We start from the raw sequence: 18,547 nt of genomic DNA, 5'->3' as shown, positions 1-18,547 counted from the left end.
GTAGAAAGTACACAGGACATACATTTTTGATTCTGTGTGTATTAGTTGGGAAATCTTGGGCAAGGTATTTAGTCTCTTTAAGTTCTAGTTTCTTCATATAAAACAGGAATTCTAATAACCTCCTCTTTAAATTTTTGTGTGGGCTTAAGAAGGGATAAAAATGTGAATGCACTTAGCAAACATTTATATACTACATAAAGGTTTCATTTGTTTGTGGCTTAATCCTCTTAGTTTTAACAATAGAATTTCACAGATGGAAAAACTCAGAGACATTAGGTAACTTGCCTAAGATAATATATCCAAAAATATTCTCTAGTGCACTTAACACTACCCTATGCTGTCCCCCAAAGGCTCTTTCTTGCAGGGGGCATATGCAATTATTTGCAACAGGATGTGCATGTGACATTATTGGTTATACTTGTGCCCTGGGAGTTGGAGGTAGTACAATGTGGACTATTCTGTACTTTGTTTGGCACACAGAGAAAAAGGTTAGTCCAAACTGGTTATCTATATCTGTGGATATGTATACATACATGAAAACTGCTCAGTTCTGAAAGATGGCATATATTTAATTTGGCCAAAGAAAAAAAATGAAAAAGAATCTTTCAGAAGGTAGACCAAGGGGCCACAGAGAACAGTGAGCAAAAAGAGCTTTTCAGAGACAAGAGTTTAATCAGGTAACAATCCTCAACTACAGGTAGAGGAACCCCAAAAGTTCTCTGCAGCAGGATTTCAGAATTCCTACAAACCCAAATTTGCTGTGAATTTCCCATTTCCCCCAAGAAAAGCATTTATTACAATTGTCCTGTGTCTGTACCTCTGGGTGAGAGGAGGCAGGTAATTTATATTTACTTATTTTTTTAATTTCACAGGTGCAGGTAGTATCTAGAAAAGTGGCAGCATGAGGAGCTAGGGTTGTGGCTCAGCGGTAGAGCACTTGCCTAGCGCATGCTCGAGGCCCTGGGTTCCATCCTCAGCATCACATAAAAATAAATAAATAAAACAAAGATATTGTGTCTAACTACAACTAAAACATAAATATTAAAAAAAAAAAAAGAAAAGAAAAGTGGCAGCATGATTGGAAACTACCATACTTACCCAGAGGTCACAGATTTTGAACTTGATGCCATCTTGCACAGGATTTGGGGGCTTTCTTGCTTGTGTTTCACATCTCTGAAATAGAGTAAATCAAATACATGTGGATCAAAAAGGGAGTACCCATTAAGGGTGTTCTAAATTCCCCAGTTCTTCTTCCAGGGATCTGATAGGATTTCATTTCCCTGCCTTGAAGTTAGACATCAACAAGTAACTTGCTTTAGCCAATGAAATGTGAGTATAAATGATAGATGTCTCTTCTAGAAAAAATTCTTTAACAGCCAATACAGGACTGGGGTTATGGCTCAGTGATACAGCATTCGCCTAGCGTGTATGAGGCCCTGGGTTCCATCCTCAGCACCACATAAAAATAAGGTATTGTGTCCAACTACAACTAAAAAATAATTTTTTTTAAAAAAAGAGCCAATACATTATACAAATATTTCTATTCTTTCCTGCTGTAGTGATCACAGAAATACATGATAGAGCGCTTTGATCCTGGGTCCTTGAGTTGCTCAAATGAACAGACTCTCTTACTGACCTGGGTTTTGCATGCAGAATGAGCAAGAAATAAACATTTGCTGTAATTAAGCCTCTGAGGCAGGGAGTTGTTTCTTAGTAGGGGTAAAAGGCAACCTGTCCTTATTTATACAAGCCCAAATCTAATTAATTAATTGAAACCATTTCCAGTGTGGGTGCTCTATCAGGGGCTATTTTCACAGCCTTTTTTTGTATTCTTTTTTTATTTTGAAGCAAGGTCACACTAAGTTCCCCAGGCTAACCTCAAGCTTGCCATCCTCCTGCCTCAGCCTCCAACTCAATGGGATTACAATTGTGTGCAACCCTGGTGGCTGAGATCACTTCCTTCTTAAAGAAGCCTTACAATTAAGATCAACCAACCTGAGATAAGATTGATAAATTGATTAGATCAATAATCTAATCTCCAATTATGTGTACTTGGTCATTTCATTATAGAATACAGCATTGAATGAAAGGTGAGATCTGTCAAAGTAGAGGACTGTGTATATATATGTGTGTATGCACATAAAATATTTCATTGTATTATGCTTTTGTTTATTTTTAAAAATACCCATCTTTTTCTTAACGCATTATTACACTTATTTATGTTTTCAATTTGTATAGAGTTGTTGCATTGCTTCTCAAGTAGGGATAAAATCAATAAAGGAGAGACTTCGATAGTCAAAGGAAGAGGAAGCATTTTTTCCATGTAGAACGTGACTTGAAGCAGAACTTGGCAATCCAGCATCATTTAACTGGCAAGAGTTTTCAGGAAGAAAAAAGTCTAGGGTTGAATCAGAAAAGAGGCCTCCCAGGGAGGCCATAAGTGACTCGTTGGTGGCAGAAAAACAGTAGAAGACAAAGGAGAGAGAAAAATACTAAAATTTTGAGGGATGCAGAACAAGTTCATTCTTTCTTTCTTTTTTTTTTTTAAATGTCTCCTTTGTTATTTTAATTGAAGCATTGCTATTCATTTTTTAACTTTCTTATAAGCACCAAATTTTGATATTTAAATCCATTTTGGAGGAAAGAAATCAAACCAAGAACTTCCCTTCAGAACAAAAAAATGATGTTCATTCCTCCAAACACCAAATTTAGGTCTACCAAAACTAAAACAAAAAGAAAAAAAAAAAAACAAAAAAACCCACACAGAACTAAAAAGTAACAAAAATCACATTCTAGGGTCAGTGCACTTCGCAGTCTTTGCTGTACTATCTAATTGCCCTTCAGCTGACTTTCCAAAAATAACACCCTAGCTCATCAAAATATACATTTTCCATTTGCTTTTTTAAATTAAAAATAATAATTAAAAGAAGAGAAACTTTAAGGGGTTCACAATCAATTGCCCGACTCTTTTTAATGTCATGTACAGCATTCAGAGGTCAGGAAAGCTGTTTGCAGCACACATGATTAGGGGATATTCATCTTCAAGGTTTAGCTTTCTTCCAAACAGTGTAAAATACCCACAATTCCAAGTATGAAGGGACACAGACGATCTCCTTTGAGAATTCCACCGGACAATAGAGGCGCCCGAGCTGTTCTTCATAGAGTGACAAGGCTTCAGTCAAATTAACACAGTTCCCCTGTGTAAAATATTTCCCATCCTGTTTCAATACTTTCATTGAGAGGTCAAGAATCAATCTGAGAAACTCCCATGTGGAATCTTCTTCTGGAGATGTGGAGATTGGAACAGCTGTCAAATCATTAATCACATAATCAAACTCTCTCCCTTCTTTGGTCTTCAGTACTGGAATACAGTCTTCTATTAGAACCTGATAGCAGTCTCCTTTAGGATTGTCTAAGACGTCACCACATGTTTTTCGCATATATTTCTTATATCCATCAATCACCATTTGGTCAATCTCTACCATAGTGACCATCTTTGGTTTCAGTTTGACTATTTCACATAATATACCCCCATCTCCGCCTCCTAGAATCAGCACATCTTTGCCAGTGTTATCTTCTTTGCCACTGCCCATGATAGCCTGGGTATATGCCAGATCACTCTCTGCCAGATTAACATCCCCACTGAGGATAAGAATATTTCCAAACTGCTTCGAGTGTAGAATTTTAATGTTCTGATAAGGAGAATCTTCATCATATACTACTTCATCTATGTCGTACTCAACCAGGCGTCCATCAGCAGTAGGCCAATATCTGTCAATGGCCCCTCCTTGAACTATGGGAGGTAATCGCTTCACTCGCCTAGTACTGTCCTGACTCAATTCTTTCATTCTTTCTTCTACTTTGTTCAAAAGACTGTTAATTTCTTCTTTGCCCTGTGCATCACTGTCGTAATTCTGAAGGTCCAGCAACACCAATCCATGTGGATAAATTCTCAAATTGGCAAAGCTGCCATTTTTGTTTGTGTAGGTTGCTAAATAGCCATGATCCTGCCAGGTGTGCACCGATTCTGCCATCCCCTGCTCCTGGAAAATGGACTGGAGGCCTTTTAAAATGGTCTCACCATCAGCTTTGGCGCCGAGCATGAAGTCCAGGGTGCTGTGCCTTGCTGCTGCCATAGTGAGAAGAGGCCCTGTGCCATGCCTGGGGGAGGCGGCCACAGAAGACTGGGGGGCCGCGCGGCGTGTCAGGCTGCGGGCGGCGGGGAGTGAGCTGCGCCGGGGGAGGCCAGGAGTCAAGTTCATCCTTTCCAATGTCAAAAAACATATGATTGCTTAGCTTATGATTTGCAGATTTTGTGGTAAGTAAGAGAGAGTCTGTAATTTTTAAGAAGCTTCCAGATTCTAAGGGTGGACCTAGGAATGGGTGGAAGGCATGCTATGAGGGCAGAGGTATAGTTGCCATAAAACTAATAAGAAATAAGCTTCAGGACCCCTCACTTGCATCTGTAATTTTTTTCAGAGTAGTACCACTTTAATCCTAGGAGCTTCAGGCCCATGCAACCTGTATCTGCCTCTGTTTGGCATAGCAAATTGGAACTGTAATCCTGATATTCTTCCTGCTATGAACTTCCTAAGCAGCCCAAGGGTGGGATTGGGTGGACAAAGTAATAACTGGGGAAAAATCAGTTGGTTTAGCTTGTTTTAGGAAAAATTTGAAAAAGGTACATTGTCTCCTTAATCAGTGGCTGTCTTATAGCATGTAGTACTAATATATCTTGGTTTGGGCTGGGGCCTTATTGCTAAACTCTGGGTAATGATACCAATATTTCTTTTAAAATACACGCATCAAACAAATAGGGATATTCGTAAAACAGCCTGGCTCTTGAGGACCACTGTAAGATTGCCATCTTTTTCTAGTCAAGGTTCATTCAGGGCAGGACTGAGATGCTGGAGATTGCCTTGAGTGAAGGGTATCACGAACCAAACTAGGACAAACAGCCCAAACCAGACTACTAAATCCAAATGCCCAGGTAGAACATAGAGGCAGATGTGGGAGTCTGAATCAATGGAGGACAGAAAGGAGGGTGACAGAAAGGAGCAAAGTATGGTAATGCCTTTTTCCATGTTTTTTTTTTTTCCTGGGACTCCCTGCCCACTTATGTGAGAAGGCTAAATTAAAAATCAGACAATATGAAGATATGACATGGAAATTGCATGCAGAGGAAGGTAAGAAATATCACAGTCATTAAATTACACATTTCTGGTTTGAGTCAATGCAGGACCATATAAAAACCAGATAAAACAACAAAGTCAGGAAATAATTGTAGCAAGTTTTATCCCTTATCAAAAAATATTTGATTAGTTTCTCCAGTGTGCCCAACCTGTGGTATATGTTGGGCTACAGGAATAACCATGACAAACAAGGTCTTTATATCTTAAAGATCACTTTCATCTTCTAACACAGCTCCTTCTATATTTGAAATATGATCATTTACATATTTAATGTGATTATTAGAGTATAAATATTTGAGTGAGGTTATGTCCTATTCATCCTTGTATTTATGGAAGATACTCAAGAAACATTTATTGACTGAATAAATGAATTCATTTGCAGTGATAATAATATAGCTCATGAAATTCATCCAAAATGTACATGTTAATTTAGAATGATTAAAACCTCATGAAAGGAAGACTTATCTCATAATTCTGAAATTTAATACCAAAGAAGTATTATGATTAATGAAATTATGTAGAAAAATATCTCTAAAAGGGATATATTCAGAGATTAGTCAGGAGATTTTTTCTTTTTCTTCCTTCATGGCTATTTTTCTGTGCCAATAATTTGCTGCTAGAAGTTGTTCTTTATTTATTTTTTTTTTAAAGAGAGAGTGAGAGAGGAGAGAGAGTGAGAGAGAATTTTAATATTTATTTTTTAGTTCTCGGCGGACACAACATCTTTGTTGGTATGTGGTGCTGAGGATCGAACCCGGGCCGCACGCATGCCAGGCGAGCGCGCTACCGCTTGAGCCACATCCCCAGCCCAAGAAGTTGTTCTTTAAAATAGAATCTTTAGGTAATAGATTAAATCCAGCTGGCTTCAAATGGTAGCTGGGAGGATGAGTCACAGATGGCCCGCTATTTAGGGAATTCTGTGACCTCAATGATAACCCACTAAAATTCCTGGACTTTTCTTGTGAGAGAAATTCTGTAATTGCCTGAGAATTGTTACTTTTTAAAATATATTTTTTAGTTGTAGATGGACACAATACCTTTATTTATTTTTATTCGGTGCTAAGGATCGAACTCACTGCCTCACACGTGCAAGGCACGTGCTCTTTCACTGAGCCACAACCCCAGCCCCAAATTATTACTTTTTATTAAGATAAAATTCACATTACCTAAAATTAACCACTTAAATCCCACAATTCAGTGGCATTGAGTGCATTCACAATGTTGTACAATCATCTTCTTTTTAAAAAAAAATTTAAATGTCTTTATTTTATTTGTTTATTTTTTATGTGGTGCTAAGGATCGAACTCAGGGCCTCATAAGTGCTAGGCAAGGATCTACCGCTGAGCCACAACCCCAGCCCACAATCATCTTCTTTATCTAGTTTCAAAATGTCTTCATTACACCAAAAGGAAACTTCAGACCATTAAGCATTCATCCTGAGAATTATTTAATCTTTGATTCTAAGTACCTAGTTTATCGGCTCTGTAATAGAGAAATAACATAAAAAGAATTTTTCACTACAAAATATGAAATAGTGGCTTTAACAATAGGATTTGTAGGACCAGCCAGGAGCCAGTCTACAAACCTGAGAGTGACTCCCTCCTGACCTCTGATTCTGAACACACGGGCAGGATCTACCCTCTAGAAGGGCAACAGTTATAACTCTATGCCTCTAAGAAAGCTGTCTGGGCTGACCCTAGAAGATCAAAATATCAACTGAGTTTTGAAGCATATTTAAGGTTTTCAGACTTACGTGATTTTGAGTTACCAAAAACAGGCCATCATGAGATGTAGTAAGTGATCAAAATGAAAAACACAAATATATAAATGTATTAGAAAGTGAAAGAAAAAAAAAAAAACCTCACAAACACAAACACTACACAGCAGCAGTCTTCAGGAATTACCTCTTTACAATTTTGACTCCCTTGATGAGAGCCCATTCCTTCAGTGTGTGTGCTGAGGGAATGGGCTCAAATGCCTCTGAGGTGAAAATCCATCTTCAGTAGGTAAGAGCATGGAGAAACATTTTGGCCAGAAACAAAAGCTGAGGAATCCCCAGAGGGGATCATAGACTGGCTCCTGGGATCAGTGTTCTATTTGCCATTCAGATTCTACTTCTGACTATATTCTTTTGGGGCTCATGTCTAAAATGGGTGGGGTGAGTAAAATTTGAAATTTGGAAAACGACTGAGTTAAGGAGGAGGCCATTCAACAAATATTGTGGAAAGTGCCAAGTGCCAGGCTTTTGTTACACACAGAGAATATAATGGTCACCAAGACAGATATAGTCCTCGCCCCTTCTCCCCCAAATTTTACAGTCTAAATGTAGACATTTATAACAGGACTAAAGATAGCCAGGGTGGCCCATGTCTATAATCTCATCAACTCGGGTGACTGAGGCAAGAGGATCACAAGTTCAATGCCAGCCTCAGCAACTTAATGAGACCCTAAGCAACTTAGTGAGATCCTGTCTCAAAATTTTAGAAAATTAAAAAATATAAAGGTCTGGGGATGTGGCTCAGCAGTAAAGGGTCTCTGGATTCAAACCCCAATACCAATAATAAAAATTTTAAAAAATAATAAAATAAAAAGGACTACCTAAATAATAATTTATATATATATATATATATATAAATTTTTTATAGTTATAGATGAATACAATACCTTTATTTTATTTATTTTTATGTGGTGCTGAGGATCAAATCCGTGCCTCATGTGTACTAGGCAAGTGCTCTAGCACCAAGCCACAACCCCAGCCCCATAAATAATAATTATAATAAAGCTATAAGGATTAGTTCAGTAGGCAATGGCAGTGTTTAATGGGGAAATCCAGCCTGCCTGGAAGGACAAGGGAAGACTTTCCTGAGGAGATGACATTTCAGCTGAGAACTGTGGGATGAGGTGTTGGGAAGGCAAGTGGGCAGGGACAATAGGCACAGTTTGTGCAAATATTTTGAAGTTGGAGGAGCTTGAACTTGAGGTGAGTGGGCTCAAGTAAAATGGCTTGGGGAAAATATATGGCTTCTTATCCTAGGTGCCGGGCTCAGCGCCCTACCAGACACCACCTCTAGCCACTGGCAAAGCAGAGTCCCTTCTAGTTGGAAGGCCGTGGAATTTAAAAAGAAATGGGGCCTTGAGGGGTTTGGTAAATGGATTAGGCAGATGTCTGGTTTTCCTTCTAGCTAAAAGCATTGGGCCATTAATATAGCCAGACCACTTGTCTAAGGCATCCATGCAATGTTGTCCCAAAGATGTGGATTTAATCCCTTCTCCAAACTCTAGAATTATTCTAGAATAATTCTGAAGTTATCAGAAACCAAAGCTAAGATTTTGGTGCCAGCAGGGCTGGCAAACTGTCTGGTTAACACTTTTGCCTCAATTCCGGGCTGCATGTGTTTTATATATCTGCACAGGAAACCCCTCACAACATTAAGTCTTCTGTTGTAGGAAAGTTGCCACCAAGTCTGTGCTTTCCCTAGCAGAAAACTCACCAGGAAGGAGCAGTGTGAACAATCATAAATCTGTCAGCTACACCAGGACCTGGTTTCCTATTAGATATTTAGGCAGAACCTTTGTGGGTGAGCACAGTACATCTAGCCATTCTTAGTTCCAGAATTGGAGCTCAAAAATTGTTAGTCTTGTCTAAAGCAGCATCCTAGCACCTGGCACAATGCATAGCATGGCAGGGAATCAAGAATTATTATCGTTATGATTTTGAGGTTGGGAGGAGAATGGAGCAGGCACTACTCCTGTCAAAGCAGTTCCTAGCTCCCCAAAGGTGAGCATTCTCTTGCAGAGTTTGCAAACACAGCAGTTAAGTCATTGATTCTCATCTTGGCCCCTCATTCATGAATTGAGCATATAATTAATACCTATTAATATCATGAATTTTATTGATTGATTTTCAAGTATTATACCAACATTACATTCCTGGTGTATTCTCCTATTATGCATGACTGAATTAAGTTTGCTAACATTTTGTCTAAGATTTTTGCATCTGTCATGGAAGAGATTGGCTTGTGTTCCTTTCTTATATTGTACTTGTGAGCTTTGGTACCAGGTTATATGGTTCACTAAATAAGTTGGCAAGCTTCCCCTCTTAGCCTGTTCTTTAAATAGTAAGTTAGATGTTATTTCTTCTTTGACCTCAAGCCTGGAGGTTTTCTGTATGCCAGAGAAGGTTTTAAATTATAGAGTAAATGTTTACATAGCTTATAGAACTATTCATATTTTTATTTCTTTTTATGTTGTTTTAGTAAGTGCTATATTTCTGGGAGTTTGTCAATTATTCAGATTTCAAATAAATTAACATAAAGGTGCTCATATTATTTTATCCTTTTAAAGCTCATAGAGTAGATAGTGATATTTCCTTTTTATTCCTGACATTAGAGATTCATGCTTTTTTTCAAATATTTATTTTTTAGTTATAGGTGGACACAATATCTTTATTTTATGTTTACGTGATGCTGAGGATTGAAAACAGTGCCTCATACATGCTAGGCGAGCGCTCTACCTCTGAGACAAACCCCAGCCCTCAGGCTTTCTTTTTAATCTTTTCTTTGATCAATTGCATCACTGATCAATCAATATTATTAGTCCAGTGAGACTCAAGATCTCTTACACTTTTAAAATTATTGAGGACACTAATGAGCTTTTGTTTTTGGTTATGTGTATCAATATTTATAGTGTTAGAAGTTAAAATTGTAATAATTTAAAAATATGTATTAATTCATGTAAAATCTATTATTCTTTAGAATAAATAACACACTTTATGTTATTTCTAACATACAGAGACATGTAAATTGTTATCTCAATGAAATGAGCAGTATTTTTCAAAATAAAACACTGAGAAAAGTAACATTGTTTTACACTTAAAATTTATTTTCATGTAAGGTTTAATGGAACAAAGAATTTCTTATTCATTTTTGTTGTGTTTGTTTTTGTTTGGGGTACTAGGATTGAAGCCAGAGGCATTCAACCACTGAGCCACATCCCCAACTCTTTTTTGTATTTCATTTAGAAATAGGGTCCCACTGAGTTGCTTAGCACCTTGCTTTTGCTGAGGCTGACTATGAACTCAAGATCCTCCTGCCTTAGCCTCCTATGGCCCTGGGATTACAGGTGTGCACCACCATGACTGATTCTTTTTTGTTTTTAATCTGTTAAAATATTGCTATACTGTATACTTGTGAGACAATAAGAATGAAAAAGGAAAATAATGTAATATTGTTATGAAAATAATGTTGATCCTATGGACCCACTGGAAGGAATTCAGGGAAATCCAAGGATCCTCAGACCATACTTGGAGAACCACCACATTAGTCTTCATTAAGAATCAACTTGGACATGTTTTTTTCCTCAGCTTTGAAGTCCTGTCTTCCTTCTCTACTTGTATTTCTGCCCATCTTTCAAGAGCCAGATACACTGTTCCTCTCTCTGGGATGGCCTTCTCACTTCTCAACTCGTCGTCCCTGTATGCCTGGGTGTTTGTACAAACACTGCTCTTGAAAATACAGTACAGCTGTCCTACATTCTCTTCACTGATTAGGCTCTAGCAATAGTCTGAGAAGCATTGCTCAACCTTTTAAAAATCCATGTGCTCTTTTAAATAGACATTAAGTGTTGCAACACTCAACTCCACCCTTGATTCTGAGAATCCCTGCATCTTCTGCATATTACTTCCAGTCTCACATTTTTGTTCAATATTTCCTTTCTGTGGCTTATGTTAGGAAGCTATATTTTCATTTTTCAAATAAAATATAGCATTAAATTGCTGTTTACAAGGGGCCTGGGAATGTGGCTCAAGCAGTAGCGCGCTCGCCTGACATGCGTGCGGCCCGGGTTAGATCCTCAGCACCACATACAAACAAAGATGTTGTGTTCACCGAAAACTAAAAAATAAATATTAAAAAAAAATTCTCTCTCTCTCTTCCTTCATTATAAAAAAAAAAATTTCTGTTTTCAAGATATTGTGTCTCTCTTTCCTTTTGCTTACAATTTCCCTTCACCTATCTACAACACTCCCACAGCTGTTTTGTAGGCTCCACACAACCTAGGTAACTGTCTTTTATTCTATTTCCAGCTCTGTGACCTGCAATCATGGTCTCAGCTATGCACAGCTGTTTGTTTCTGTCCTGCATAAGTTCCAAATGTGTGATGCCAAAAAGTAACTGGCAGCCAGTGATCTTTCCAGTCCCGTGTCCAGTGCTCAGCTCAGAGGAGGCCTTGCTCAATACATTTTTGTTGAATAACATTGTGTGCATTCCTCTACCTTGAGGCAAACTTCCAATCACTGAAAGAAGCCAGTGGAAAGGGTTTTCTAGTGGGTCATGGAGGACTGTGGCCAGAATATAATCTGGAAGAAATAAAAGGATTATTCTGCTTTTCACTAGAAGTTTACTCTGTTGGAGAATCAGGTTGAACATCATTATCCTCAAATACAAAATAGATATTTTTCCTCTTACATGTTTTTCCTTCTAAGTACAGAACTCCCAAGGATATACTTGGTCTAATCAGAAAGAAAAGCTGAAGCATAATAAACAGACGGCAATCTCAGGAGAAGAATCACAGTGTTTTAATCAGCCTAGGAGTTCTGATTCAAGACACCTGCTGGTTTGTTTAACAACAGCGGTCTTCTCAGGACAAGGCATCTTTCTTTGTTCCCTAATCGCTGATGGATAATATATGCACAGCTTGGAAAACATTTATTATGGTAACTAACTTCAGGCAGAATGGGAGCAATAAAGAAAATAAATAGGTACTTATACTCCAGGGTAATGGAGCCCTTTAGACTTGAAAAAAGAACAAAATAAAACAGAACAACATGTGAGATCTGAAAACCAGGCCAAGTAGACACTTTGTAGTCCTCCTTCCACAAAGAAAACCCCTACAGAAATGGATGGGATCTTCATCCACAGTCAGAATCAAGCCAACATCAGAAAATTGACAAACCAAGTCTGAAACAGATTTGATTTGAGAGCAGGGTATTGCTTTTGAGCCCTTTAGCTTAATTAGTGCTATTTCCCTCCAGTATTATTATTTCAAAGATGTATCCTTGAAAGGGGCCATAAGATCCCACTGTTTGTTTCCCAGAGTATTTCCATACTCAATTCCAGTCCAAATGCTAGAACTTAGGCTGGCCCTAAGACATTGTGTAGATATTTATTGAGCCTGGGCATTCAATGAGTGGCAAATATTTTCCCTTATGCACGGCTGTCCTTGTAGTATATGTTGCATGTGCCAAATGTGTGTACCCAAAAATGTTGAATGGGACAGATGTGGGGTAATTTAGGAAGAGATAGGATATTATTATGTTTAAATGCTTACATATGCCAGGCTCTCTCTCTCTCTTTATATACATTAATCAAAAACTTGGCTGTCTCCTCTTCTTTCCCACCTGGGATGTTTTGCTGAATGATGATCATGTTACTATTGAGAATCATGCCCCAGGCATCACCCATGTCCACAGAGTAAATGGTGGAGAAAAGATAAGCACAATGTCCAAGGAATAATACATTTAACTTTTCCCAGTGGTAATAAGAACTCTCCTGTTCTTTACTTCATACATTCTTGAGAAGGACAGTGGTGATAGTTTGTCCTTCTATTCATTCATTTAGCACCATTATTGAGTGCCCACTCTAAACTCTGCAGTCACCATGCTAGGAAAATACAGGTAAATAAGACATATTCTCTGTCATAAAGAAATAAAGCCTACTTGAGGTGCAGACAGACTTGTAAACAATAAGAACAAAACAATCTGTGGAATAAGTGCAACAGTAGAAGCAGGTATAAGACATGAGAAGAGAATAGAGCAGGACATAATCATTTTTACCAGAGGGACTAGGGAAACTTCTTGGAGGCATTATTAGAGCTGTGACTCCAGTAAATGAAATTGCTACTTAGCTAAATACTGCTGAGGTGATAATCCATGTGGACCCCAGGATCCTGCCCTCCATGGATCAAAGGTGGGCACCTACACCAAGGCAACCAGTCAGTCAGTCCACAGATTACCTAAGACATGCCATGGACTCTGTGTGTGTGTGTGTGTGTGTGTGTGTGTGTGTGTGTGTGTGTAAAGGTAACCTGGGACAAATCATATTCCCTCAGGATTTAAATTGGAAATGTAGAGAGAATTAGATAGTTAGTTTAGAAAGTTCTTCCTTCTTCTGTTTCCTGTTGATTCATGCTTCAAACTACAGCTAAGTGTTACTTCCTTATGAAGAAGTCAGCAAGAATTGACAAATGGAATTACATCAAATTAAAAAGCTTCTGAGCAGCAAAAGAAATAATCAACAAAATGAAGAGAAAACCTACAATATGGGAGAAAATCTCTGCCAGTTATTCAGCTAACAGAGGGTTAATGTCCAGAATATATGATGAACTCACAAAACTCAACAAAAGAATGAGTCACCCAATCAAAAAATGAGTAAAGAACTAAATAGACACTTCTCAAAAGAAGTGAAAATGGCCAATAATTATATGAAAAAATGTTCAACATGTTTTAGCCATCAGGCAAATATAAATCAAAAGTACACTGAGATTCCATCTCACCCCAGTCAGATGGCTATTACAAAAAAATCCAAAAATAATAAATGCTGGAAAGGATAAGAAGAACTCTTATATACTGTTGGTGGAAATGTAAATTAGTACAGTTACTATGGAGGACAGTACATAGGTTCCTCAAAAAACTAAAAATAGAATTACCATATGATCTAGCTATTTCTGTCTGTATATCCAAAGAAAATGAAATCAGCATACAAAAGAGAAACCTGCATGCTCATGTGTATTGTGGAATTATTCACAATAGCTAAGATATGAAATCAGTCTAGTTGCCCATGGACAGATAAATGGTTAAAGAAAATATGGTGTACAATGGAGTATTATTCTGTCATAAAGAATGCAAGAAAATAGATAGAACTGGAGGACATTTTGTTAGGTAAAGTAAGCCAGACATAGAAAAGTTTTGCTTGTTTTTTTCTAACATGTGTAAACAACAACGAAGATGTGAAATTAGAAGAGGAGTTATCAAGGAAGGTCAGAGATTATCAGGGAAGAGGAAGGAGCAAAAGGGGGCAGAAGGTGGACAGGAGCAAAGTATAATATTTGCATGTATGTAAAATCCATTTGTATAGTTAATGTGTTAATTATAGTAATAAAAAAGAAAAATAATAATGGAATATTATTTATTCTTAAAAAAAAAGAAGAAAATATTTTCATTTGAGATAACATAGTTGAACCTGGAGGGCATTATACTAAGTGAAATAAGCCAGACACAGAACAACCAAAAATACTGCGTGATCTCATTTATATGTGGTATCTGAAAAAAAAAAAGAAATATAATTCTATAAAATGAATAGAGTTTACCAGAGGCAGGAGACTGGAGAGAAAGGAGAGCTCTTCTTCAAAGTATAAACTTTCAGTTATGAGTAAGTTCTTGAGATCTAATTTACAGTGTGGTAACTAAAGTCAATAATAATGTATTGTATGTGCAATTTGTTAAGAGAGAAGTGATCACCATACACACCAAAAATAAAGATGTTCCTAGGTGAGGTGATGAATATGTTCGTTATATTGATTTGATTATGGTATTTATTTCACAATATGTAAGTATATCAAAACATCATGATATATACCTTAAATATATATATTTTTGTCAGTCTTAATGAGGTAAGATAGAAGACAGAAGGACAGGTAGAAAGGAAACATACAGTACAAAAAAAAGTGGTTATGATTTAATTTTTAAATTCCACTTCCACATACTATGATCACAAATAGCATATTAAATAAAGTATCAGACCTTATCTGCAAGCCCATAAATAACCTCTTTTCTGTCCTGAACTTAAAGAAAAAATAGGACCAATAATGCTTTTATTCAACAAATAGATTTTTTAGGATTTTATATTTTTAGGATCTGATTATTTCATCCATGTGTCACACTCCTGATAAAACCCTCAACCTTGCACAAATATAAAATTGTTTAAATTCACAAAGCAGAAGGATGAAGCCTTCCAGATGTTTGGAAGTTAATAGAGGTTTCCCATCAAAAAGAAGAAAAGAAAACAACCTTTAATAGGTAACAACTAACATGTCAAGTCACTTACACAAAAGATAATTAAAAATACCCCCTTAGATCACATACTGTAGATTTCATACATATGAAGATGCCATGCTAAGAGGAAGCCAGAACGCTTTCTGATACCTACATTCTAGCCCGTCACTTAGAGTACTCCTTACTTTGTCTTAATAAAATCAACTTGTTTCACTTAAATTCATTGTCTCTGCCTGATTTCAGGTCTACCTTCCTTTGGGAACTTCTTTGGTACAATACCATCATAAAGTCAGGAAAAAAAAAAAACAAAAAAAAATGCTTAGAAAAATTTTTCCAGCCTTACTTCCCTGACTAGGCTTAATTCCAGTACCAAATTCCCAGCACCCTATCACATTTGCAGTGTTGCTTTTTGTTTGTTTGTGTAGCTTTTGTTTGTTTGGATCAGTAATTATTCTCCTCTGTACTTCTGGAAGGGCAGTGACCATGTCTTTTTCCTGGTCATTATATATCCAGTATCAACCACAGTGCTTGAGGCATAGTTTGTGCTCAATAATTGTTGAATGAATGAACAAAGGAATTTTTAGTGAAGTGAAGCAGGAAAAGCCAAGGCAGTGTGGGCCATACATAATTCAAACTGCTCTGAGAAGCTGCGCATCAGCAAGAAGGTCCCAGGCAAGGGTCTCTGATGCAGTTAGAAGGGCACTCAAGAAAAACTCCTAGAGGGGTCCCAAAGATGACCGTAGGCCCAGGACTAAATAACTGTCTTAGGTTAGCTGACACAGGGAATTCCTTTTGAAAATCATGAAATGTACCTGCATTTAATCCTTCATATTCACCTGAATTTGGATATAAGCAAATATAAGTTCAAAAATTTCTCATTCTTCCACTAGTACTAACAGTGAATATTGCAAATACAAGTAACCCTCATGTGAAAGACAACTGTTCAAGATGATTTTTTAAAAAAAATTCTAGACTACTAAAAATAATCTCTTTTTTTAAAAAAATGAGCAGCTTCTAACGGGAACCCTTACAAATCTTGCTGCAATAAGGAAAAATGGTGAAGAAACGACTCAAAATTCAGGCCTAATTACCCAACACAAATTTTAGCAATCAGAGATGTTTCAAGATGATTATATTCTCATAAATTGAAAATTCAAATCATAGCATTGAAACCATACAAGGAACCATATTATGTTTTGGACACAGGCTAAAATTGGCAAACCTGTGTGTGATGAAACTTGATGTGTTGGTGAGTTTCTTAACCTCTAAATACCTCAATTTCTTAATACAGACCACAAAAAAATAATTATCATACTGCCTCTCAAAGTTGTAAAGATTAAATGAAATGATGCACAAGATGTTTGGCTGAACTTTAACCATATGAGGGTTCAGTAAGTGATAATTTTATTGTTAAATAAAACTATCTCCTTTACATTTAAAAATATTTCTTAAAAATCTAACTCCCCATCAGATTTTTTTATAACTTTATTTATTTATTTGTTTGTTTGTTTATTTATTTATTTATTTATGTGGTGCTGAGGATCAAACCCAGGGACTCACACATGCTAGGCAAGTGTTCTACCACTGAACCATAACCCCAGCCCTCTCCATCAGATTTGGTCTCCAATTTTATTGAGTTGTTCCTTTCTCCTCCACAGAAAAATACTCAAATACATTGTGTTTTTCCTGGTCAAAACTAGTGAAAGTGTGTTCTGTAGTCACAACAGAGAGAAAATATCTCTAGGTTCTTTTTATACCAGATGAATTATTTCTTTCTTCCTCCCTACAACCCCTCTCATTCTTGTGTAGACAAGAATGGCTACTTAGCTTGATTTCACACTAATGTTTTCTTCTATCTCTGGTATGGAGAGCTGTGCTTATTCATTATTAAAGAAGGGTAGAGTGTCTTTTTTGGGGGGCGGGTGGAGGAGAGGGGTACCAGAGATTGAACTCAGGGGTACTTGGCCACTGAGCCACATCCCCAGCCCTATTTTGTATTTTATTTAGAGACAGGGTCTCACTGAGATGCTTAGAGCCTCACCATTGCTGAAGCTGGCTTTGAACTCACCATCCTCCTGTCTCAGCTTCCCAAGCTGCTGGTATTATAGGCGATGGCCTTTGTTTTTGATTTTTCGTCAGTATTTTGAAAGGACATTAGATTGGCATTTATAAATTAAGAATCCATAGTATTATATACATCTACTTTTCTAATTTAATAAAGTTCTTAATATGATACTCCTGCACATAATTTTATTTCTAAAGTGCTAAGTTTCAGGAAATGTTTATTGTATTTCTCTGTTCTCCTTATCTTATTCTATATTTTGTTGTTGCTTAGCTGAAAATTAGGCATCCTCCAGATGCATGCACTATCAACTTAATTGAAGCAAAAGAACCACTAGAATGCCTTTAAATTCATTTTCTGTCCCTTAACCTGAGCCTTACAAGTTTTAAATTACATCATCTAGAGAAAGTTGGTTTGCTTAACACCAGGCTTTTATATGACTGTGTTGCAAAAAAAAAAAAAGAACATTTTAAAGAGAACATCTTAAGACAGAATGATCATGATAACAATGTAGACATTTTTTTATTAGGCAAAACAGTCTTTACACATTTGGTAGCACAGCTTTCTATTTTGAGAACTAGATTAACCATACTGACTTTTACTAACATTTTCAGAGTCTACCCGCCACCAACTTCTTGTAGATAAACTCCTTATTCAAAGTATCTGTGCTCTCATTTCATTTTCTTTCTCTATGTAATATTCAATTAAGAAAGTGAAAGGCTGGGGCTCTGTGGTAGAAAGAAGTCTTGCCTGCATAAGGCCCTGGGTTCAATCCTCAGCACAGCAAAAGGAAGGAAGGAAGGAAGGAAGGAAGGAAGGAAGGAAGGAAGGAAGGAAGGAAGGAAGGAAGGAAAAGTGAATGTTTGGATTTTAAAAACAAATTCCCATTATGGAATGTCTTCAGGAGAATGGCCTCAGTCTATTTCCTCTTCTTCTTCTCCCCCTCCTCCTCCTCCTCCTTCTTTTTTCACTAGAGCTTTCTAGTTTTACATAGTAATTGAGTTCATCCCAACAAACTCATCCATACATGGAATTTGATTTCAGATCATGATCCTCCCTCTTTCCTTCCCTTCAATCCCATGCAGCTCAAAAAAAAAAAAAAGAAAAAAATTTTTTTTTGTAGATGGGCAAATAGCTTTGTTTTATTTATTTATATTTATGTGATGCTGAGGATCGAACCCAGTGTCTCACACTTGCTAGACAAGCACTCAACTACTGAGCTACATCCCCAGCCCTCCCATGCAG

General features: G+C 37.1%; 1 protein-coding gene and 2 long non-coding RNA genes across 7 annotated transcripts in view; 1 reads left to right on the top strand and 2 right to left on the bottom strand.

The window, feature by feature from the left end:
* Positions 1 to 18,547, top strand: part of LOC144369365 (uncharacterized) — a 155,088-nt gene that overhangs the window by 88,039 nt on the left and 48,502 nt on the right. The gene's annotated exons all lie outside the window — the stretch shown is intronic.
* LOC144369364 (uncharacterized) overlaps positions 1 to 18,547 on the bottom strand; it is an 85,743-nt gene that overhangs the window by 18,725 nt on the left and 48,471 nt on the right. For both annotated transcript variants that reach the window (XR_013428952.1, XR_013428951.1), the window contains exon 4: positions 1,099 to 1,173. This is a non-coding gene — a long non-coding RNA (uncharacterized LOC144369364). The remainder of the gene's footprint in view (positions 1 to 1,098; positions 1,174 to 18,547) is intronic.
* LOC101975476 (spermine synthase) lies at positions 2,946 to 4,247 on the bottom strand. The gene has a single exon (XM_040271157.2). The coding sequence runs from the start codon at positions 4,134 to 4,136 to the stop codon at positions 3,042 to 3,044; it is 1,095 nt and encodes a 364-aa protein (XP_040127091.2). The 5' UTR covers positions 4,137 to 4,247; the 3' UTR covers positions 2,946 to 3,041.

This window comes from Ictidomys tridecemlineatus, chromosome 12, assembly GCF_052094955.1.
Source record: "Ictidomys tridecemlineatus isolate mIctTri1 chromosome 12, mIctTri1.hap1, whole genome shotgun sequence".
Taxonomy (NCBI): domain Eukaryota; kingdom Metazoa; phylum Chordata; class Mammalia; order Rodentia; family Sciuridae; genus Ictidomys; species Ictidomys tridecemlineatus.
This window is presented reverse-complemented; position numbering and strand designations above follow the sequence as displayed.

Excerpts from the sequence above, each read along its gene's own strand:
- LOC101975476 (XM_040271157.2), bottom strand. The coding sequence starts at position 4,136 with ATGGCAGCAGCAAGGCACAGCACCCTGGACTTCATGCTCGGCGCCAAA.